General features: G+C 40.3%; 1 protein-coding gene across 4 annotated transcripts in view; it reads right to left on the minus strand.

The window, feature by feature from the left end:
- Nucleotides 1–25,656, minus strand: part of LOC128261708 (serine-rich adhesin for platelets) — a 55,231-nt gene that overhangs the window by 4,471 nt on the left and 25,104 nt on the right. For 3 of the 4 annotated variants that reach the window (XM_052995512.1, XM_052995532.1, XM_052995542.1), the window contains 4 exons: nucleotides 3,437–4,017; nucleotides 2,497–2,770; nucleotides 1,887–2,374; nucleotides 92–1,823 (listed from right to left, as the gene is read on the minus strand). In XM_052995512.1, the coding sequence (XP_052851472.1) occupies nucleotides 92–1,823; nucleotides 1,887–2,374; nucleotides 2,497–2,770; nucleotides 3,437–4,017 (3,075 nt within the window). The remainder of the gene's footprint in view (nucleotides 1–91; nucleotides 1,824–1,886; nucleotides 2,375–2,496; nucleotides 2,771–3,436; nucleotides 4,018–25,656) is intronic. The other variant, XM_052995521.1, reaches the window with a different exon arrangement.

Consider the following 25,656-nt stretch of genomic DNA (forward strand, 5'->3'; position numbering starts at 1 on the left):
TCATATATATAAATGTATGTATCGGTATTATCAGTAGTATTATAATAATTCACTTGAACCAACCCAATAATGTTGATTTGAGAGTGCGTACCTTGCCACTATCACTGTCGCCGCCAAAGCTGGATGTGGGCGTGGTGGTCTCACCCAGATCCCGGCCAATGGCCCGTCCACCGGAGCCCCCTGTCGAGGCACTACTGTACCGCCTGGACACTCCGCTGCCGGACGAGTTGGACGCCGGCGAGTGACCACTGCGCCGGTGGTGGTTCTGGTGGTGCTGGTGATAGGTCGCCCCCGTGCCGTTGCCGCTCAGCTGGAGATCCTTGCGCAGCGTCGAGCTCAGCTGGGCGGCAATGGAGGTGGCGCTGGATACGCCCTTCACACCCTCCGGCGAATGCTGGGCACGTGACAGCGAGTCCAGGTGACGCACCCTCGAGCTGATCGTATCCCGCTTCAGCTTGGGCAGCGGCGAGTTCTGGAGCACTCGCGGGGACGGAGTCGTTGCGGCTGTCGGCTGGCTGCGGTTGCCAGTCGAGCCGGATGAGTACGGTGTGGTGGCCAGCGGTATCGAAGACGAGGTCGAGCTGCGGCTCGTGTTCGTGCTCAGCGAATGGTTTGAGGCGGACGTGTCCGCTCTCCGCAAGCTCTGCAGATTGCCAGTACTCCTGCTCAGAGAGGACTTACTGCCGTACGAGGTGCTGCTCGAGTTGTGCGCCGATGGCGGGGAACGTCCCGCCGTCGAAGGTCTGCCCGTCGGCGGTTTGCCCGAAAAGTAGGCCGCCGCCTTGCTGCCCGGCAGCGGAATCTTGCTGGGCTTGCTGGCACTGCCAAACTTTCGGAACGCGTTCTGCCGCGCCGGAGGCGTCATGCCCTCGAACGGACTGACGCCGCCCACACTGATGCTCATCACACGGGCGGCTATGTTGCTGGGCGTGCTGCTGCCCACCGGACACGGACTGGCATTGATCATCGTCTTGCTCAGCGGCGAGACGGTGCTGTTGGGCGTCCTGGGCATCGCCTGGTTCTGGTTCTGGTTCAGATTGTCGTGCTCTTGCTCGTGCGCCGACTCCGTGCTGCTGCTGTGCTGCTGCAGCTCGTCCATGGCCAGCGGCACCATGGCCTTCATGCTGGGCGTGCTGATCTGCGTGACGGGCGGGGCGGGCATGGCCGTCGAGGCGGAGTCCACGGAGTCGGACACCCCACGACGACTCAGCATCAGGGTGGTAGAGGCCGAGGAGCGATTGGTCTCGTAGTCGTGCTGCGACGAAAGCAGATACGAGTTGGTGGAGCTGTTGTTCGCCTGGAGGCGGGACTCCACCAGCCGCAATTGCGCCTTGGTGCCCTCCAGCTCGATGCTCTTCTCCTCCAGCTGGTAGCGCAGGTGCTCGAACTCCTCGCTGCTCTTGTCCAGCCGCTTGGCCAGCAGCGTCTTAGACTTGCTGGACGAGTCCAGCTTCTGGGCCAGCACCTGGTTCTGCACGGTGAGGGTAAGCAGGTGGCGCTGCAACTCCAGCACATTTGTCTCTAGGAGAATGGCCGCGAACCGCTTGGAGTCGGCCAGGCGGCACTTGGAGTTGCGCGTTCCGGGCGTGCTCACAATGCCATCAAGGCGGCCCAGGGATTGCTGCTGTGCTTGTTTCCTCAATAGTATATCACTGCCTGAGCTTTGATGGAATGCTTCCTGCGCTGGCTGATCAAGGACGACCGGCTGGAATGTGTTGTTGTTGCTAATGATGATGTTGCTGTTGGGGCGACTGCCATTGGAGAGCACCGTGGTGGCTGAGGATAAAAAGTTGCGTTGACTGGAGTAATCCGACTGGCTGGCGCTGGAATAGAAAAATACGTTAAATGAAATGCGTATAAGAAATGTAGTATATTCAGTGCCTCACCTGGAAGAGCTCTTGCTTTGCTGCTGCTGCTGCTGCTGTTGTTGCTGTTGCAACTGCTGCACCCGCGAGCTCAGCTCCAGCTTCTGAGCCATGGCCAGTTTCAGCTGCTCCTCGAGATCCTTTTTCACGCCCACCAGCTCCTCCACCTGGTCGCTCATCTTGGCCGCCTTTATGCGCCCCGTCAGCGTCTCCGCCTCCATTTCGGCCAGCTTGTCGAGCAGACGATCGCGCTCCTTGCGCAGCTGCTTGATGTCCTCCCGATTCAGTCGCTCCACCTGCTCCCGGAACTGCTGCGGTGTCATTCCGTCCTTGCTGGCCCCCTTCCCCTCGCCGCATGTCTTCTGGCCATCCCCCTGCTGGCGCTCGTAGCTCTGCAACTGCTCCACCTCCTCGCGTAAGCGATTGGACTTGCGGTGGATGACGTCCAGCAGGTTGAGCAGCTCATCGTCCGATTCCGCGCAGCTCAGGCGATTCGCTGCTATGGCCACCTGTTTGCGAAAGACAATACATTAATATCGATTTTATTTAATTGATGAGGGATTAATAATTAATCTGTTATTAGCAGTTTAGAGAGGCGCTTTTGTAAGCATCATTGGGGCATTTCACTCACCGTCATAGCACCGTTGGTGGAGGAGGCACTGTGGCCCTCCTTGGAGGAACTGGTCTCCGTTGAGAAGCCGGAGTCTTGCACAACGCTGCCGTTGTTGTTCTCTCCGCTCTTTGGCTCTTTCTTGCCGCTGTGCGAGTTGCTGCGGCTGCGCGTCAGCGACGAGGACGACGCCTCCGCTCCGGAGGATGGAGCAGCTGCCGACGCTGACGACGTGGACGGTTCCTTGTGCGACAGTTTGCGCTTCATGCGTATGCCCGGCTCCCACTCACGTCTGCTGGAAAAATAAGGAAGATCTTGGGTTAATATCGATACTGAAATCCTAAAAAGAGGGTCACCTATGTAATAGTATTTCACTAAATCTCTTTGGTGTCCCAGAATTTTTTTTTGCAGTCCAGAACAATGTTTGGTAGAATAAAAACGATCAATCCTTTAGAAACTTTATATTTTCTTTCTTTTGTTATTAAATAACTAAGGTTGCGATATGAAATAAACTAAATAAAAATGATCAAAATGATAAACGATAAAATGCTCATTATTTAACTGAGTTATATGTGTGAACTAATAGCTGAATTATAATAAATTACAATATAATGCTAAAAACAAGGTTTCGTAGAATAAAAAATAACAAAATTTTTAAGATAAACTAAAAGCCTCTTCAAACATTTTGTTTTTATTTATGTAGTTACTTAATAACTTAAAGGTTTAACAAAATGATCACTATCTAAGTGTGAACTATCTATATGTGTGAACTAAAATCTAAATTTTGTAAACACTTTTACGTAATTGAAGCAAAAAAAACACATCAATTATTCAACAGATAGTCTGAGTAACCAAGCCTTTTCCGTTTTAAAAAAATTAGTACATTTGTAATTGCTTTTAAAATTGGCATTGCCTTTCTCAATTTTCGAAAAATAGTAAGTTTCCTTCAACCCAAACTCACCTGGTGGCTAATGAGGAACTGCCACCACCCACCGAGTGACTGCCACCGATGGCTCCCACCGATGACGTGGGCGTCGACGGCGTCGCGGACATGGAGGCCATCTTGTGCTTGAGGTCGGGAAATGTTTCGATGACCAGGTCCCGGAATTCGAGCAGGGCACCAACCTCGTGCTGCAGCTCCTGCAGCGACTTAGTCTGCTCGCTGTGGATGTGATGGCTCCCGTAGCTATTGCTGTACGGCGTGTGGTGGCTCAGGTGATGGTGCATGTGGTGCAGGTGGTGCGGGTACGTGGCCCCCACCACCACTGTGGCCGTGGGCGAGGCGGCAACGGCGCCGACCGCCGTCGCACCCGCCATAAGATGTGGGTGGTGGGCGGCGCTGCTCATCGGCAGGCACTCCATGGCCCCGCTGGCCAGGTCAGTGGTGCGCAAGGCTCCACCGAGATGGTGGACGATGTTTCCGCTTCCGCTTCCGTTGATGCCGATTCCGATTCCGTTCCCGTTGCTCTGACTGTGGTGGCTGATGCAGCTTCCGTCCGTTTTGCTGATGCCATGCGTTGCGGGAAGTTCGAAGCCTTCATTCTACAAGGAAAATATAAAAGGGTAATTATTTATTTTAAATTCAGCTGGGGGCTTTTTGAAAATGTATTTCTTAACGGTAGAATTGGTTTTTCTCTTTTCACACAGCTATTCTTGGCAATTCCCAAAGAAAACTATATTAAGATACATACTGCGAAATGTCAATAAACATACTAAGTAAACATTAACTTATTTAACAATTATGATACAAAATAATAAACTTTTATTTACAAAAACAATTGCAGAAAGTATCTCTTCAATAGCTTAAACATCAACTAACGAACAGGTTGTAATATTTAATTAATTTTGTTGTTTTATTTGTCAACTCTCCAACCAAAGACTATTTGTAGTCATGAAAACATACAACAAATGTAAATTGAGTTTTCCCATTAACGAACCTTCATGGTTAACCAGCCATCTTTCGTGACCTCCGTTTGTTAGTTCAAATTTCCCAACCAATTTGTGGCCAATAAATTATTAGGTTCGAATTTAACGATTAATAAATACTTTTTTTTTTGTTATGAAAATAATGTATTTGCGAGCGTATTCCATCTATGACCGATTAATTAACATAAAACGTTTCCAAACATTTAATTTTTTTTCCCCCAACAAATGTCTTTTCACTTTACCAATACTTTGTGATCACGCACAAGTCGAGAAAATCCCATGAATCATTTTTGTTCGGTTTTCGATGGTCAAGTGCGATGGGCTGCACTTTCGGTCAAAGCCCAAGCCCAAGCCCAAGATCAGTTTACATCGCCACAAATCATTATCAAGGGGCTTTACGCAAGCACCTAGCAGTGGGACTGATAATTACTCGAAAGAAAACACCACATTGCGTTACTTTAAGTAAATTGAATTGATCATCATGGTGGGGCAATCGCTGGCCAAGGAGTTCGGGAGCAGTGCGAACGATTAGTGAATGACATACAAATTATGATTGATGAATTGCAGAGCTCGGGAGAGCGATCGCCTGCTGGCCGCGACCCGTGGAGAAAACTGTAGCAAAAGTGCGGCTTAATGCAGCCACAGCATGCACGCCAGCAACATGCAACCACCAACGAGCAACATTTGTAGCTGCAACACCAATCGAAGCAGCAATTTGTGACAATCATGCTGTGTGTTTGGCCCAGGCCATGACTATTCAACGCAAGCCTAGTCAACGGACTGAACCGACCGACTGCGAACTAGAACAGGCCGCAGATGGCCGGCCAGTAAAAGTAGTTTTTCTTTTTGTTTTGTCTATTTGTTTATATTTTCCTCTTTTTCAGCATCTGCTCTGGAAAAGAAACGGGAACTGCAGAGAAAATATCGCTGATGTGTTATAACCTTTTGAATTTTGAGCTGAAAGTCAACAGCAACATATTTATAAAATATTGTTTATAAAAACTCATCATATTTTGAAAGTTTGTTCAAAAGTTAGAGATTGTCCCCACTGAGGATATTTTCTTAACTATAACAAAATAAAATAAAAAAAACTGTAATCCATAAAAAAAATATCATTTTTTGTATATTTTGCATTTTAGAACTTAATAGTAATAATATTATTAAACCTGCGAAGAATAAAATTTATAATGTATATATGACCATTTAAAAAAACAAAATATTTATGGACTAAACACCCTTCAAATTCCAGTATTGCACTATTTTCTTCAGTGCACTATTGTTGAGATATTTGTTTGTCAACCGGGTGGAAAGAAAGCTTTCACTGGACGAGAATGTTTCTCGAGCGGCGGCAACTCAATTGATTGGCAAAATACTTTCACATGCAATAAACATAAATTTGCCTGGGAGCCGTAGCCGTTTTGTCGGCCGGCTTTGGCTATGGCTATTGATCAAACAAACGACGACGGCGAGTGCCATGCATATATGTGGCAATAGAGGGGCCAAAACCAGGCAACTGGGTTGTCTGTTTTCTGTTGTTCTCGGCCGGCAAGAAAAAGTAAAAGAGGTGAGCAATGAAAAAAAAAATAACTCTCCTGATTGCATGCAGACTACTGATGGAGTTTTGTCGGCACTACTCGGTCGCAAATGTTGGTCAGACTGACTAATGGCAAAATCATTGCAAATGAAGCATGAAAATTGTCCCACATTCACATGACATGGCTGGGCCATTCCATTATTTAATAGCTAATTAACTGAGAGGGGCCCAGGAAGCACAGTTCATAATTTCATGGCTTGCATAAGCGCACTGCACTTTTTCTCCCATTTTTATTTGTGTCTTTTTCATTTGGGATTTTCTCATTTTGGCCGACTTGCCGGTGGAGCGTGGCGAACATCAAAGCATGGGAAGTGGTGGAGAAGTCACATTGAAGATCGTGTAATTATATAGCAAAATCCATTGTCAACCACGAAATTGAAACCGAACAATTCAAACGTCAACTGACTGTCACTCAAAGACAACAAAAAAAATGGAGAAAAACTTAGCTCAATGTCGGGGAACTGTCATCCGTTCGAGCATTGCGATTGGCTTTATGATTTCTGAGTTTCATTGCTCAATTAACTCGTGGATCTGGCCTTTTGGCCCACGGCCTGGAAAATGGCCCGACAAAGTTTCCTATACGCCATATACACTGGTTTTCGGAGACACATATGCAAATCACAATTCACTCGCTTTCAGCATCTATAGACTATAGACACAAGTGCTTCCTTGTCACTCGAACGAGGCGTCCGTCACTGTTTTGAAGTTGTATCTTCTCAAGCTGCGCCTAGTGGTTGATACGGTTTGCTTTGCAAAAGGCGGGAAACAGTGGAACAAGATTTTTAAGCACAATACAAATAAAAAAAATTTTAAAAAATTGAATGTAATTAACTTGAAATAACAATTAAATGTGCAACATATTTAAAATGGATTCGTGTTGCCAGTAGAAATTGTATAACGTTAAAGAACGATGTATCCAAAAAATTAACCATACATTATCATAAATTAGATAAATTTAATGTGGTTTAGATTTGTACAAACGATTTCCATTTTTAGTAAAAACTTTTGGCAAATCCGACCACTGTCTACCATCGTCCCAATCAACTCCACATCATCATCACTGGGATTGTCGTCGTGGGCGAAAACTACCATCTCCGCACATCTGCCACGCATTGCTGATTCCTCAAGTTTTATTACTCGCCATGGCAATTGGGTTGATCATCATCGGCATCGTTGTGCGCCATGACAGACGGAAAAACGCACTTGGCCTGGGCGACAGAGCCGCTCAATTAGGCTGCCCACCACTTGAGTCGACTCACACGAGTCGCAACACTAGCCAGCAGGGTTTTGGGGCTTGTCGAGTGATTAGAAACAGCCAACACAGCTCCTAGCCTAACACCAAACAGCAGGAGATGTTCCTACCACACGGCGGTGGGATGGAAGCAGTTGGCAGTTCCTCAGAGTGCCAGACACCAATAAAATTATCAGGCAAATTTGCCATAAATTCAGGTTGCAACTGTTCCATAAATCAGAGAACGTTTGCTATTTATGAAAAGTCATTGTTTGATTTAAGGCAGAAATTAATCAGGCAAACAATGACAAATGCGTAAGATTTTTGTTCTGCGAATTCAACTGTAAGTAATCGTTGTTTTCGCTTTTGTTTCTATTATTTTCTTTATTTTCTTGTTGTTTGATCGATTTTTCCACCATTCTTTGCACAATCATTTCCTACCCTACACATACTTTTCTATTTTTGTTGCGAACGCGTAACAGCTCTTCACTAATATGCATTTTCACTGTAATTTATATATTCATTTGAATACATTTATTGTAAGTTTAAAGCTTGCATAGTTATTAGTTTAAAATCGTTTAAGCTCATAGGTTACCCGGTCAAAAAGAACATAAATCAAAGTATCTCATAATATTTTAAAATGGCACATAAAAAGTGTGTTTGAAGTTTGCCCTAATCCGATTACTAAGTCAAAAATTCGCCAATAAACGAACGATCGTAAATTTGATCTATGCCAGCCAAAGAAACGTCCAAACCAAAATGCCAATAAAAATCAAAGCTTGTTTTTTATGAACGCTTTTTGGTCTGGGTATCATATAAATTTTGCTGGCAAAAACAAACATCATTTTATGCAGAAAAATATTTTCTTTTTGGGGCTGTTAATTTAAATCGAATATAAACCATGAATTTATAAAAATGTTTGTGCCGGGTACATAAAGCTTTACTTGCACACGTTGTTTGTTATTTTCGGCATTAGATTGATTTTGCCCGAATAAATTGATATTTCTTTGGTTGTTGGTTCGATCGTTTTAATTGAAGTTTGCCATGCAACAGCAGCTATTTTTGAAGTGCAACCTTATCTGCCCCGCCCCTTCATTACAATTAGTACTGCGGTTTGCATAACAGTCGAATAGTTGAATAGTCTGAATATGTGTGCACTTATGGGGATGTACCCGACTCGTAGAGCTGATATATTTATGCATGTAAAGCCGTGCTTGGCGAGGCAAAACTGGCGGGACTCGACGGTTTATTACGGATTGGGAGCGCTTATTAATTATCCGACCCACTCCCCGAACATGACTTATGGCGTTTTTAACAGTCATCGCCCGGCACACATTGACTACGCCAATTTATATTTTCAATTCCAATTCCTATTCAATTTAAATGCAGTTACATGTTGGCGTCTGGGTTTGGCCGCCAGCCTCTGACGCAACTTGGAACTATTGTATACAACAGGGTCTCCGGGGTCTTGGGGCATTGTGCGTTCAGCTTTCAGCATTCAGCGTTCGGCATTCGGCGTTTTGCAGCTATGACAGCCGGTTGGTTAAAAATTAAAAGACAATTGCAGTTGGCTTGTCTGATATCTAAGCATCTGCCGCGCCACGCCAAAATATAAAAATAATAAAACCCACCGCCACCATAGGCCATTTCCCATTAGCCGTCATTAGTTTGCCTTTTAATGTTTTTGGGTGTACGTAATTTTTTTTTTTTTAATTTTTATAACAAAACAGCAAATTGTCGGAGTCTGTGTTTGCAACACTTTTCCCTCCATATGTGGCAATGGAAATAATTGTCTAATGTGTTCGTTGCTTGGCGGCTTTGGTAATCGTCGCAGCAGTCAACGGAACGCAAGTGTTGTAATTAAATTAACCATTTTTTGGCTGTTGTTAGGGGGCTTCACAAAAGCTGCCAAAAACTACACTCGATTTTGTAAAGGAGTTGCAACAACAGTAACTGCCACATTTACAACATCTGTTGCAATGTAAATCGTCGCCTGTCAAATTTCCTCTTCACGTGTTTGGCTTTGTTTTTTTTTTTACTTTTGTGGTGCCTTTATGTTTACCTTGTTTTCCATTTTACCCCGGTTGTCTCGGCCATTTTTTAGTAATGGTCTCATTATTTGTTGATTTTCCTTCTTTTAGTTAAAGTAAATTTGTAAAAATACTTTTAAGCCTCTAAGTTTGTTGTGGATAAAAAGCTTTGAGTGGAAGGTTGAAATAATAAGGAAAGGTACCTTTTTAAAATAGTTTTTTTGAAATTTAATCCTAGCTTAGTACAATTAAAAACAAAAATTAAGTGCAACATATTCCTAAATTCTTTACTGAACTTAATGTAAAGAGGCAAGATTTATAGTTTCAATTTCCTTACTCTTACAAAAGTTGCTCAAATTTTAAAAACCGCCCAGTGTCTACTGTTCAGTTATTGGATACCCCAGAAAAACGACCGAAAGACATAACTATTAATAATGTCCAGTCAGCAAGCTAACTTTGCAGATATTATGCAATTACGGAAAAAAAAAGTAAGAAAAAAAATTAATTAAACACATAAAATATGCACCAGACGCAAAGTAAAACTGGCCAAACTTAATAAAAACTTGGTTAACACATCAAAAGACCACTATCAGCAGACTACCGTGGAACAGGCTAATAAAATGTTGCACATAACTCTGCCAGTAATAATTCGAGTTTAATTAAACAACAAGAAAAGTGTAAGTTATTATGATAGGAAATAAATGTGCAGTATCTGTTTCTTGAATTATCTATTCTAATTAAATAAGATATTGCGTTACAAGCCAAGACGTTCCCTGAGAAAGCTTTACATATTTCTTTTCGAAAGCTAACGTTTGAATGAATCCCGAGTGTTTACTTGGCTACTCGCTTATACAATTATTACACTTTATTAAGTACCTATTGAATTTGTTAGTTAAATCTAATAGATTGTCTTTAATTTAATATAAGAAAAGTGAGGTAAATGCCCCACTGTGCCGCGTTTTTTGCTAGTTGATTGGCGCCGCTTGTGCTCTGTAGACCGAAACCTACCGTTAGACGGCACTTTGCATTAAATTAATTAACTACTTTAAATTTTAATTGCACCTTTGGCACAAGCTCTCATCCATTAACTGAGCATTTTGGGACTAAACTTTCGCCTGACTGTTGGATTGGTCTGACCGCCAATGATAATGACGATGATGATGATCACGATGGTGGCGATAAACGCTCATAAACTGCTGCTCCCGCGGGCGCCTGTCAATGAGGGATGGTTTATCCTTGGGTGACTCCTGGGGAGCTCAATGCCGCCAAACGTTGTATTACAAACTAAACAGTGCAGTAAGAGTATCTGTTGCTGGCCATCTGACGCTGCCACATCCAGTGTCGGGTTTAAGCCAACGGGCACACCTCTTCAGCTGTCATTTGCCAGCGATTTCTAATCGATTTTCCGGCAAACAATAGTTGTTGCATTTCGCTTTTCGGTTTTGTCAATATGCCATTGTTTGCCTGCCCCCATGCAATTCCGAAGCTTTCACACAATTTTCACACTTTTGTCCGCCGATTCTGTTCATTAGCATGGCCATATAATTTGGGGAGCTGGGTCTGGAATCTGATCCCCTGGCTGGTCACGCGATAACTGGCGTTGACCGCCGGAAGTTGGGCAATTTGTACACAATTTGCACGATTTTCAGTTTGCTTTCTTTGTTTATTGCCAGACGGCTTCGGGCTTCGTCTTCGATGTCAATTCTAGCCACTTGTTTGTGTATCGATTTTTTGTTGTTAGTTTATTCTATAAACCGTACGTCCAAAATAACCGAAACGGCACGCCCTTTTCCGCATTACTTGACTTGCATTAATTTCGCTGTTCAATGCACTTTTACAAAAGGCAACATCAGAAATAGACGGTTTCCCCCGTAGCCCCGAGTTTTTGCTTTTAATGTGCCAATGACTGCACGATTGTGCGATTACACACGGCAATCTGTCAATGCATCCAACCAGAGACACTGGGATATATATAGTGTATATAGCGGAGGGTGCAGAAATCGGGGGACAGAGAGTCAGCCACCCCAGCAATCGATAGTTTCGCGTTCCATTTTGTCAATCTTCCAACATCCGGTAAACGTTTCACTTTCGGAGCACTGATTTATTTTCTATACGAAGTATGTACATACTATATTTATTATGTGCAGTTTGTCAGCACCTCGCCGAACCAGCTTTTTGATTTGTATTTTATTTTATTTTTTCTTAGGAGCTGCGCCCACCTGTGTGCCACTCTTTATAAATATATGCAAAATACGTTTAGTCGATAGCTATCGATAGACCAAAAATGGCAACGCAATTTAAAAGCGCATTGCTGAATTGCCTTTTGGCTTTGTATATGGCTTATCGGGAGTTGTTGGCTGATAACCAAAAGCTTGCCTGCCTAAATGTTTTCCATTTGACTTGGCCCGTTTGATAATTGTTTGCATTTCACTGCCTGTCATTTGATAAGATTTTGCCGAATGATTACTCATACGCAACGTGACACAGATCCCAAACAAGGTCCGACTGTTAAATGAATGCGAAATGAAAGTGGGGAGAAAAACAGCTAAAGGTTTAGCATTTTCCTTTCATTCAATGTGTATTAAAAACATTAAAATAACTTAGTGGGTAACATTACTTAAAGGGTAAACGATTTCATCAAAAATTTAGTTTCACAATTTTCCTTGGGTTATTGCAATGTGAGAACCTTTGAGCCATAATAATCTATACTAACATTTTAAGAGAATACCCTTTGCTTGAGCGTATTAAAAAGAGTGGTGCTTTATTGGAAGAATATAGAGAATATAAGAATATGAATAGAATATAAATAGAAAAATATTACAGTTCTAAAAAAAAATAAATATATTTTTTATTTTTAAACTTTTTATTATTTATATAAACAATTTAATAAGAAATCATAAACTGGTTCTTTTAAAGAAAAAAGTTAGTTTTGTAAAAAGGAAAGCTTTTCTTTAGTTTTTTTTTTATCAGGATCAACTATTTTTCTCTAAGCTCGAACAAACTTTTCCACACCTGGCCAAATTTCATTCCCTTGGGCGATGCAAGGCAACATGCGCTGACCATTTCAAGAGTGTGAAAAGCTAGTAATAAAGCTACACTACTCCAACTAACAAGATGTGACAAATTTTTATCGCACACTCGTACGTAACCGCAGAAAAGAGCTGTCAACAAAGACCCAGAGACACAGAGACATGGCGTGAGGGAGCCCAGAGTGTGTGTCTTCTTTTTCCCGGGGCTCGTGATCTTTGACATCCCAAAAACAAGCGCAGCCACAACAAGCACTCAAAAATCTGGCAAACCTAGGTGTATATAAACTTAAACTATATATATGGTTATAGCTATATGGCCCGCAGCTTTGTTTAGTTGTTACGTTTTGCCGGCAGAAAGACAAAAAAAAACTTTCACTTTGTCATCAGAGAGCAACAGAAATAGCGTCAAACATTTTTTTTTACTTTTTTCTACAGCTGCAACAAAGCCCTGCCGGCCAATAGTAAAAATATGAGCAAATAATGAGCTTAGAAAATTTTACGATTTAGCCATGGGGCCATGAAAATAGTGAGAGAAAAGAAAAGTGAGAAAAAGTAAAGAAAACATACAACAGAGCATTGATTTTAAAGCGTTTAAGTGTATTTACAAATTTTTTTTTCTGTTTTCTAATATTAAGAAATAGTATAAAATACGAAAATTTTAATTCAAATATTTGAGAAATCACTTAAAAAGATAATATAATATATTAGAACCAAAAACGCACTTCCAACAATGATTTAATCTTTTTTTCAACTGATTATTATTCAATAAAGAGTTTTTATAACATTTTGGGATTCTTCTAAAATAAATCATATAAGACTAATAAAAACATTTTCTGTGTAGGATGAACTGCAGCGAATTGTATGACGCAAAAGGGGGAGACTGCCAGTTGGATTTGGCACTTCTCAGCTCGAAACCATGACAATTACGAGACAGGGCCGATTGACGGCTGGCGAGTGAGCCAAATCAAATTGCCGATAAACCGGCGATAGTGTGAAATGGCATGGTCGGGACCCCTGGAGATACACACAGAGAAAGGGGAAGTAGGAGAGAGTGACAAGCCGGTAGGAGATAGCGCAACCACGGATGGATCCACAACCGAAATACAAAGTTTGCCCCCAAATGAATTATGAGCCATGACGCTTTTATGGTCTCCAGCCATTAAAACTGATTTTTTCATTGTCCGCCATTGTATTGTCCAGAGTGTTTTGACCAGGAAAGCCAGGCAACAGTAAAAATCAGCGCCGCCAATGTGAAAATAATCAAAATGGTTTTACGGCTCTTAACTGGATTTGCCTACCAGAGCCGAAAAAAGGGGAAAAAAATGCCAGAGTTGGTGTTGCCAACAGCCATTTGAACCATTGGCAATTGGCACGGAAAGATGCGTGAGACGTCGCCAAAGATTGTCGATATTGAGTGGGCTTTATGGCCAAGTCTAAATGCCAGCTTTGAGTCTGTCACTGTAAAAAATTATTGAGCTATCTGTTGAGATCATTAGACAGCTGACCGTAAAAAAATATAAAGTGTTTCCCCAGACGAAGACGTTAGATCAGGCAACACCGCTTGACTCCAATTGGGTTGATGACCTAATAGCCAATAGATGTAGTTGTTATGTAATTCAACAGGCGGTAGAATAAAATAGATAAATAGATTTTTAAACATGCAACCCAAATTTCACAAACACCATTATTCCTCGCAATAATTTTCTAAATAAACTTCTTTAGACAAATGTAGTCATTACTTAAAGTGGATAATGAAGGTGGTTTTCGGGTTAAACAAACTGAGAAGTCTTTTTGGCCGAGTTCATGCGAGTTCATTCCTTACAAAATACGGATTTAATGACTTTAATTTTAATGACATAAATATCAAAGTAAAATTTTTGATATCATAGGACCACTTCCTAAATACATCTTAGGTCCTACTCTTTACAGCGGTGACCACATCTATTATATCCGACCGAACAGCCCACATATATAGACAACCCAAAGTGGACGCCTCCAAAATGACAGAAAACACGCGACAGGTGAGGCCCACGTAGATGATTTATTTTTAGACAGGACTTGAGTGCAAATCGCTGGCACTTAAAGCGAAATTAAGCAAATTTATTAAGGCAGTTATTTGATTACGGCAAATGTTTAGTCGCCTTGAGTACAACAAATTCGAGATACAAAGTGAAACAGCATCGCGCCAGTTGCCAAATATGGGCAAAATGACAAGTGGCCAAAAGCCAGACGAAACTAAATATTTATGTATATTGAAAAATCAATTTAACTGTCTGGGGATTTTCAATTTGCCGCTTTGATCGGCTTCGCCTCGTATTTCACGTAGTTTTTCTGCTATTTTTTTTTTTGTTTTTTTTTTTTAACAAATTTACATAATTTTGTGGGATTGACGGGGACTGTGTGTACTTGTGTGTTTATGTCTAGGGTAGTTCCGTCCACATTTGGCAGTAGCCTCGTTTGTATATAGACCCAATTCACTTCGCATTCAATGCGAATTCAATTGAATCGTATACGGCTTCTTTGGCATTTTGTGTTTCATAAATGGCCTGATGGTTAATTTTTCTACAGGCCCGATTGTCACATGGATTATTATGTTTGTGATCAATTTATGGCTCTGACATTTGGTCCGACATATATGGGCCGAGGAAGCTACGAGTGTGTGCTGTCTTCTCCTCTGACAATTATTAATGGCAAACAGTTTAATTTAATTATGGGAAAAGTCGTACGACTTTTCATTATAAAGCGTCATTCGACCATTAGATATAAATTGCACAAACCTTTGCCTCGGACACCTGCTAACGGCTTCCGGCAATCAAATCATGGTTAATTATAGTTGAAAAAATATAACTAATTAATTATAGTAACAAGAAAAACGTCTACACAAATGTGAAGGTAAAACAAAACAAATTATAAAAAAAAGCACACAAAACAAAAAGCACTAACAAGCACAGATAATTTGCATAAAATTGGTCAAACAAAAAATAATTGTTTATATTTATAGCCATTTCGGTTTATTTTTTATCCAGGCAGCAGGTGTAGCCGTCAACTATCAACCGGCCAAATGCAACCGACACTTTGAACAGAGTTTTCATCGTGCAAATATTAATAACAACTTTTCACTTTTCGCACAACGGAAAATGTCACTCAAAGTCAAGCGAGGAATGATTTTCCGTACACTCCTCGTATCGACCAAACAATTTTGACGTCAATGGCAGAGTAAGCCCCAAGGATAGTTGTATTTGCAAAGCTAAGCACAAAACGAAAAAATATGCCAAAAAACCAAACAAATTGAGTAGTTTAAAACCAAATTAATGGCTACGATTATAGCTGCCTGTAGGTTTAATATCGAATCAGTTTTAAAATTCGATTCAAGTTTTCATTCATCAACAGACGTGACAGGCGTGAAAGTGAAAATTCTTTTTGGCATGCAAATTAGTTTGTAGTTGAATTTCAGAGATTGGCTGACGAAAGAAGGCTTAAGCTTATAAAATGGCTATATGCAATTAAAACAAATTGACTATTCTTCAATCTAAAGTTGTAGTTCAGTTGGTTTTCAAAAGGTGCAAAAAAGTTTCAAGTTCCTGATAATCACATAAGAAAATGATAGCGCCGTTTTGTTGAATTCTAAAATTGTATACAAATTTAATAACGAAATCAAAAAATAGCTTTACAGAGCTTTTGTAAAAGAGGAATTCCCCGTAATACTGAAAAATCAATCTCGTCAATGCGGCTGAAATGTGTGAAAGTGAAATTCCGATGTGCTAATGAAGCTCGAAGCAAAGAGAAAATGGCATTACACAAATAGAAAGAGAAAGAAATGCCACAGAGGATGGGTCGCTGATAAGACTAACGTAGCTTGAACCAACTTAACTTGACTCTGAGCAGAGCAGGCAACTGTTATAAACCGCTTTTAGGAATTTACCGGCAACGCCTCGTTTTTTCAGTTTTTAGTTGTTTTTTTTCAGTTGGATCTTTAATGTGCCATTGTTTGGCGAGAGATTTCCCAAGGCCTTGCAGCGACTGAAACCGCGAATGAGACATAAATCTGCCATCGCCTTCGCTGCCGCTGACTAAACTGTGACTAAATGCAGTTAAGGCTGAGACCCGACCAACGACAGCTGTACTTTTCATAATTACCAGCTTTTAAATCTTGCCAGCATCTAAAACGAATTAAAACTGAAGGCTGTCCATGAGGCAGCAGCTTTTCAGGGAAGTCCGAATCCATAGAACCTTTCCAAAAATACTTGGCCAAGCAAAAAGCATAAGCTCAAAAAATTAATTATCATTTTTATTCAAAGTTAAAAGCCACAAAAGTCCGCCCAGCTGTTGGCCAGGTCTGTTTTTCCATTGTTGTATTTTTTTTTTTTTTTTGGCTGCTCAGCTTCGATTGTGTTTAATAATCAGATATTGCGCTCAGCTTTTGCGGTTGCTGCTGCTGTTCGATTGGCAGACAATGACCTTTTAACATGCCGCTTCAGTGCTCACTCAAGTGAAGTCTTTTGCACTTATACAACTTTATGTTTTTGTGTATGGATAGTGACTTGTAGTACGTATAAATCTCGAGTGGATATTCAATTTAAAATGCATTTTTTGCAATTTGTTTTAGCACAGTTCGTTTGCATGATATACCCGAAGTCGTGATTTGCAGTGGCAAATATTTTTCTGTCTAATTTCAACATTAATTTCTGCCATGCAAAACAACACAACTGGCGAGCGAATTAATTGAGCTGGCGACTTTGGAGCTGCCGCATTTATTTATTACAGTAGTCGCTTATTTTATTTTATAAGCTTTTGTAGTCACTGTTTGTTGTTTGGCTCCTTTAGCTTGTTTGACTAACCAGTCATGCAATCTGGTTTGTACACAGAAACTAATTTTGATATCGTTTTAACTAGATTTTTGTACATTGTGTATAGTTTCAAAAATTGGAATCTAAAGTTTCTTTTGTTTCTAATTATATACACAATAAACTTATACAAAAATTTAATAAATGTATTGGTTATAAAAAATTACTTAAATTAATACCATTAAAAAGTATAAAAATAAAACGATAAAAAGATACAAATCACTGATTTGTTTTCTGTGTACAGGCTTCCATTGTTGCCATTTGTTTGTTGTCTTCAGCTTTATCGATAGTAGCCTTGGGAGCATCTATAGCCGGGTGTTGTAATTGCCCGTCTATTAATAATGATTACCTGCAAATGTGAGTGCGAACGCGATGCCTGGACGTTGATTAGCTTGGGCTCTGACATTTCCTAGCATCGATTCAATGCTATTTATGATGCTTCCCTCCCTGATTATTTATAGACCTGATTCTAAACACGTCTCTTAATGTTGCTACTCGTTGTTGCTGCTGCAATTGCTCTTTGTGCAGCAGTTGCAGTTGCTGTTGCGTTTCGCCTTCATGGGAAGTGCATTGAAATGAAATGAGTGCAAATCAGCAGCAGCGGTAACAGGGCGTATGAGCAACAATGCACAGAAGCACAAGCAGCAGCAGCAACAACAACAAAAGCCTGCCTGGCATAATAAACAGCTGCAAAGTAGCACGAAGCGGCAGTTGGCAAAGGAAAACGGCAAAAAATGAAAGCCATCTTCAGCAAGGAAAAAAAATTCGAAGTGGTATCACTCTTTCTAGACTGATTAAACGAAAAATCGCTTGATTTTATAAAGAGCTAGAGGCACAAAACTAGTAACAATATATTTACAGTAATATTATTAAATATACTGATAGGATAGTGTACATTTTGAAGGCCATTATAAACCTCAAAGCTTATTGTGGTTTATTTATTCAACGACATTAACTTTGCTTAACGTTGCACATGTGCAATATACATTGTGTATATGGTTTACACTTTTTACTCCAGTTGTTACTGATGAATCTCCCTTTAAATGCAGCAAATGTAATAACACCCGCAAACTGGCAAGGGCATGAGAAATAAAGTTATTATTTCGAGTGAGCTGCTGAAAAACAACATCACCAAGTGAAAATATTTCAACAATTTTGCGGTGCAGTTGCAGCCTGGTTATTGTGTAGTCTTGGCAATTTGCATGCCAAACGCAGTAAAAAAAAAAAGAAAAACAAACCAAAATAATAAACTAAAAATTATAAAAAATGGAAAAGAAATGTGAGGGGCTAATAAGCAACATAAAAGAGCAGTGAACTTTTGCCCGAGGAAAGTGAAAACTCTGGTGATAAAAAAAAAACACGAAGGGGAATTTCGGAAATACTCGTACAAAAAACATAACCAACGGTTCTTTTAAATCACATTTACGATCTGTCAACGAGAAAGTGCCCGCACGCAATCTTATTCTCTTTTTTTTATTAATATACTTTATGATTCCAATTTTTTTGTGGTGAACAAAAATGTGACCCAAAGTTGGCACGTTTTCCATCATTAAAAATTATGATTGTCTCGTTAATGCAATGCTAATGAGATGCCATTACGGTTATGGCCCACACATTGCCAAAAAGTGAAGATTTCTCTTGGGCCATTGTCTATTCCAACTACTCTTGGTCTGTGGGTATAGCCCAGTTATTAGCCATGCAACAGCTTTGATAATTAACACCTTTCGGGGCGCACACACACAGATATATATATGGGAATATATATAGCCATTTAATTAATGATATGGCCGACGTGCAAGTGACAACCACGTATCTTAGCCGGTTAATACGAAGGCGGAAATGTGCGGCGCTTAGTCAGCGGCCAAGTCTGATGTGGCAGCGTTGACGCATGCAAATTAACCAACGAAAGCCACAAACACATTAATGCAACAGGGACGCATTACATTAATAAATTTTAGTTAAAATATAGTTAAAAACAGCTGCGGTTAGACTAATAGCGCTTCCTTTAATGCGAAGAAAGTGAAGTAAGAAATCGAATTTAATTTCGCAAGTGACCTAACGATTACAAGAGTATACCCTATTGTAAGGATTTAAAATATATACTCATTAGCGCTTATTAATATTTTGCTGATAGGTTTTACGGGAAAGTCCTTAAAAAAACCAATAAACAACGTTTTTTGTTAGCCAGTATAATTTAATGTAACCATACGGACATTCTAGTAAAAAAAAAATAAAATAATAATAAAGTAATAAAAACAATAAAAAGGCATTAGGTTAATAAACAAAAAACAAATGATCTCAAGCGTTTTGCTACCTATGTATTAATAGATGAGTAAAATGTTTATTAAAGTATTAAAATCCTATTAGTTAAGCCGCATCTGTTTAAATAACCAATAAGTAACACTCCAAGCTATTTAAATTATTTACGAACCCTGCAGTGCCTTGCTGATTGAGGTTCAACAAACTTCGTGTTGCAGGTTGCACGTTGCACGTCGCAGGTTGCAGGTTGCATGGCCAAGTGGTCAAACGGTGGCTGGTGGCCAGTGGCAGAAGTGGCAAGTGGATGGCTAAGCTAACCAGCCAAGCGGCCAGCCCAAGCACTTTGCTTATTAAAGTACAACAGCCGTCGTACATCAGGCGAAATTTATTATGATGATGTTGTGTGCATGAAGGCAACAATAATAATAATACTAACAACAACAGCAACACCACCACCACAGTGGCCAGGTAACAATGAGGGAAATTTATTATCGGTGCGGCATCGAACGATTTTGGCTTTGGTTTCGGTTTTGGTTATGCCCGCCAGCCACCATGAAAGTTGCTTTTAACGGAAGGGCCGGCAATTGCACTCTGGTCATAGCCGCACAAAAGACAATGCATTCGAATTGTAATTCTCTGCATTTATTTATGCTGTTTTCCCCCCAGCTTTTTTCCTAAAGGGCGAGCTCTGCTGCGTTAGTTTTAGTTTTGACCACAACACTTTCCTCGGAATGGGCAACGTGTCGCATAGCCCGGGAAACGGGAAGAGCCTGAAGCCTTCAGATGGCAGGATGGCCACCAAAGTTAATAGACGGGCCGAAGGCGATGGTGGTCAAAACACCTGGTACTTTTACAAGTTTCCTTTTTAAGTTGTTAAATCTAAACCGTCATAAGAAACATAATTACAATCCTTTTTAGTTTTTTTTCTTTCACCCGAAATTGGTAATTAAAGACATACATTTCCCACACTCATTAACGATGCATTTTAAGAATTAGTAATTTAAATTATTTGTTGTATACAAAACATAATTTATAAGACACATGTTCCCACTCTCATTAATGTTGCATTTTAATGTTTCTTTATTTTTAAGGACTTTTCAACATATAATTCATAATTTAAAACTCTGAAAATACATTTAGTTTACATAAGCAAAATAAAACATAAATTTCCTAATAAATACAATCTATTTTATTTTAGTAACCAACCCAAGGTTTTCTGTTTACCTGCTTACACCCACTTTAATGGTGTTTGTCTTTCAAATTTATCCGAATTCTTATTTAAATGAAGTGCTGTATGATAATCACGGACACAACGCCTTTTTAACTATAGTGTATCAAAGGTAATGCTATACCAACGGGCATAAAGGAACAAAAAAATTATATGGCTGACGGGGAAAAAATGAGTTGCGGTTACATTATAAACGGGCGAATGAACAACAACCGCCGCCAACTGCTCCAAAGAGAGCTGTCAGTTGGCCGGGCAGAGCAACCTCCAGCGAAGGGCGCCAGTACAATTTTTGCTGCTGCCCGAAGCCATTTTATGGCCATATAACAAAAAATCTGTACACAGAAAAGAATGCATTTTATCACCATTTAACTAAATAACTCTCAAAAATACACAATTTATGCCTATTTTAGGCTTAGAAATCAAGCAAACAAGTTTTATAATGGCGGAAAATAAAGATTGTCTAAGTTCGGTTCTATGAAATCAGTACGAAAAAAAAAACTTAAGCTATTCAAGATAAAATAAAAAATAAAATAGTTTTTTAATTAAAACTCTTTCCAAGATCTAAAATATTAATTATTAAACGAGATTAAAATATTATCCATATATATTATTAAAATATTAATTATTTGACGAAAGATCAACGACTATTTTTTATAGTTTTTTTTTTGTGTAGTTTTAGTTTGTATATTTTAATATTTCTTGGGTAAAGTCGTAAATATAATATATTATAAAGTAACTGACTATGCGCAATCAAAAGAAGCTGAAAGTGCAGCATGCAGACGGTGGAGAGACGGTTGTTAAGAGCACTCTTTATATGCACATAATGACTTTTGATTGCCATTTGCTTATTTGGAGCATTATTTAAGTTTCATTAACAAATACTAAATTGCTTTCGAAAGTACACCGCTGAGTGAGCGAGCGAGTGAGCGATTGACTGAGTGAATGAATATGAACTCGCTATTCGCAGACAGCTGCGACAACGTTTGATTGACGCCGTGGCCAGTTGGCCAGTCAGTCGAGGAGTCGGCCAAATGCGTTGTGGAAAAATTAACAGCCAACACTTTCGCTGGCATTTCTTTTGGCTCTATAGAGATTTCACGTGCCAGCCAAGACCAAAGCCACAAGGCAGAAATATTCATTTCATTAAATTTAATATTTTCATTAGCAGACTTTCAGATTGTCAGACGGATCTGCGACCGGAGATAAGCCTATCCAAAAAGGGGTAAGCAGCCACAATGCTGACATTATTGTGACGGTCGGAAGGGGATTTATGTTTTAATTACCATCCTCCTTTTTATCTCTTTTTTGAGTGAATGAAAGTGCGGAAAGCTCTCCGACAGCCGCGAAAGGAAAGGATAATGGGGGATCCGACGGATGGGAATGTTTGTCTACGAGCACTCTGCAAGATGTCTTACAAATTTCCGACTAATTTCAGTGTTCGACAAATGCATTTTACTGCACGAGGTAAATCTAAATTATACACTGTTAACAGAGGCACTACCATATGTATTTAGCTTTCGTTTAAGTTATTTCCATTTAATGTGGGTAATAACTATTATTTAAGAATTTTGACTGTGAGTTTTTCAATTTATTATATATTTTTAAAGCATTAATCATTCTTTTCATACGATTACGAGAAAGTACTTCCCTCTGCAAATTAATTATTAGATCATAATTGCACACATCTTAGTTTCCCCTCGAAATCAACCACGTGTTTCGAATGGGTAAATGACCACTCAGATCAAAAACCTCTCGATATTTTGTGCGTTCACCTTGCCTCTGATTTTCGCTTGAAGATTGAAGATCTGAAACCACCGAAAAATATACAGCCGTACAAACGCAAAACAAATAAGTTCGTATTAACTTTGATCTTTGTTACACAATCGACTGCTGACGCAAGTATCGAAAATCGAACACCGAAATCGAAGAGGTAAAAGCCAGCTCGCATGACCAAGGAAATCAATGTTCGAGCCGGCTTGGGCTTATATGGCCCGGCTTAGTTCCGGCATAATTTAGCACCAATTTCTATTTGCTTTTCTCTTGGCTAATGGGACGGCGTTTATGCGCCAATACCTGGCACCCAAACACAATTGGCCAGACCAGAAAAAAAGGTCATGGTAAAATTGGTAAAATTGAAACTGAAATTGCACAGCACTTAGAGCGCGAAAGTCGGCATTGTTCCCCGCTATAAGTAGTATCTGGCAGATACAATCGCAGCGGGGCAAGCGCATTAAAACTTAAATTGCATCGCCATGGCAATTGTACAAATGGCGCAGCAGCAGCAGAGTAGTACACAAAACGAGAAATCTATTTTTCTGGCGCCTCCCCAAAGCAAAAGTTATAATTGCCCTAAGGAGGAGGTGTGGACTTAGGGATTTCGCTGAAGGACGCCGGGCACATGGAAAAGTTTTGGGGCCCAAACCGTAACCAATTTAGGGCGCGTGCGCTTTTGTGCGCCCTCACTGCTCATTTCCAGCACCTCTAATTGGCTTGACATGCCCCCAGGGGTTTTGTCTGCTGACTGCACTTTGTTGTTTGCATTCGGTCAGAGTCAAATCCAAATAGCTGGATGAGTTACGGCCCCACATTTTGCATATCGTTCGATGCAAACCCACACGAAAACCCGGCCAACAGCAAACTAGATTTCTGCCGGCTCAATGTCTGTGTCCATTTTCATTGGCGAATATTTTACCAGACTGTCAACAGGCAGAGTCATAAAAAAGGCTAAGTATACTTTTCGCTGTATCCATCGAGAGATAATGTATTTAGTTTATATCAAATATATATATATATATATATATATATCTTAATTTTACTAATAACTTAATTGCTTGCTATTTTTTAGCGCAGCACTTAAGCTCCTAAATTCCATCTCATAAATAAATGTATTTTCCCTGATATCTATCAATCGATAACAAATAATCTACCTTAACACTTGTGAATCAGCCTTTATATATAGACCACTTATCTATAGCTGTTATAAATTATATAAAGCACACGGTTAATTGTTAGCTCCTGATAGCAAGAAAACATTTTGGCTATAAGATGGCTATAATGGTCAGCACTATTTTAGCTCAGTCTGGCTCAATCAATACGACTTACCGGCTTAGCCGTGTAACAAAACTCCAGAGCCAAGTAGACGAAGCCAATTGTCCTCAAAAACACAAAGAGTGAGAAAAACTGCGACACTTTTTGGCACTCATATAAAAATATTTAAACTTGACACTCTTTTGGCTATTGTCTATTCGTCTGACACTGCCCCCGCACAAGTCTCTTGACAGTTGTCAGTTGTTTTTGGGTCTGGCTGGGTAAATTTGTTTTCAGAGCAGACCCGAAAATAATAACAGCGACTATAGCAAGACAAACAACAAAACTATGTTTATGTTTTTGCTTTTCTATGTACTTGGCTCAAGGTTCATGGCTCTATTAAATTGCTTTGTTAAATAGAGGAGTTTGGGGGGCCAGTGTTAGGTTCATTAAGTCGTTGGAGCTCCCACTGCGACCCTTTTTGGCATTGAAAGCATGGCCAATTCGTAAATAGGGGGGAACTCATTTCCAGTTTCTTTTGCTTTTCCATTGATCGATTCCGCCTTTTGTTTTTGGCACGGAAATTAAGCCAATTTAAGAGCAACACAACACCACAGTCAGCCGATTGAAAATCTTCCCTGGCTTTTGTGTAGCTTTATCTTGTTTTATTTGGCCAAAAACTGGTTGCGCTTCTTTTTAAGTATTTTTCGTGGAAGCATATTTGAGTTGTCTTTGCTTTTATGGCTAAGTCATAAGCCAAGATCGCTGGGGCAATTATTCTAGCTGCTAATTTGAAAAGTGTACGAGCATCTAAGCAGCCATGGTAGCCATAAATCACACACCGCTTAGCCGAACCAAGAATAACTGGCCCAAGAATTTGCGTTTAGAAAGTCATGGTAAAGATTTTTAACCGAGAATACAAGTTACGTTCACTAATTAAAGAGACGGCACACTGTTACTCAATATGCAGTAAATTTCAGGAACTTAAGTAACCGTTTTATGGTAGCACTCTGCAAACATTATTTGAAAGTATTTGAAAGGGTAATCCGAAGCCAAAGTATGGTGTTATATGATCATTGTTAAAATTGTACAAATTCTTCTTCTTCAGTTATCTAATGCCATTACTCTTTTTATATGGCAAGCACCTACAAAAGACTATGCATATTTATGTTGTCTTATTTTTAACCAATTGCCATTTTCAGTTTTGGATTTTATTGGCCAATAATTGAATTTTTGAGTCGTTGTGCCACTGTGCTTTTGGGAGTTCCTAGACGGCGCTTTAAAATTGATTTTTTATTTTGTTTACTGGCCGCCAGGCGAATGACTACAGCGCTCAAGGGTGAGCATAATTAGACGCTTGGCCATTTGGCCACCTCATCTGCAATCTCCGAGGACTGAGGTCTGAAGACAGAGGACGCCGACGAAATGCCTTTCAGGTGCACTCGAGCCACGCACTTGCCGCATGAATTGCACTTATTCGGGCTATTCGAGCTAAGTTAGCTGGCGATTGTGTTCATAAGCATGGCTAATGAGGCAGCAACAGCGTTGGAGTTTCCAGCATTTTCATTAGCTTTTATGTAACACAAGCACATTCGTTTAATGTAATATTATGTAATAGCTGGAGAACGTCAGCCGAAGGCCTTGCTAGTTTCAGTTTTAGTGGATGATGCCGTCGCCGACCAAGCCCAATTCCGAACCCAAATCCAAGTATGCCCAAGCCTATTAGAGAGGCGCTCTGGCATTTGCATGGCCGTGGCCGAACGAACGCGACTTTAATCGCCGCAATTGAACAGCGAACAGCGAGCCGCGGCTTTACGAGCTCACTCAGATCTGCTGATGACGGCAAATAATTTCGAGGAAACAAAATAAAACATTAAGGCTACCGATGGCGAGCAAAGGCTTTGGTTTAACAATTCAATTAGATGGGTTCACTTGATGTAGCTGGCATCAAATTAAATAGATACGAGGTAAATGATTAGTTAGTATCAGCCTATCAAAAGGGCAAAGTATAAC

This window comes from Drosophila gunungcola, chromosome 3R (assembly GCF_025200985.1).
Source record: "Drosophila gunungcola strain Sukarami chromosome 3R, Dgunungcola_SK_2, whole genome shotgun sequence".
Taxonomy (NCBI): Eukaryota; Metazoa; Arthropoda; class Insecta; order Diptera; family Drosophilidae; genus Drosophila; species Drosophila gunungcola.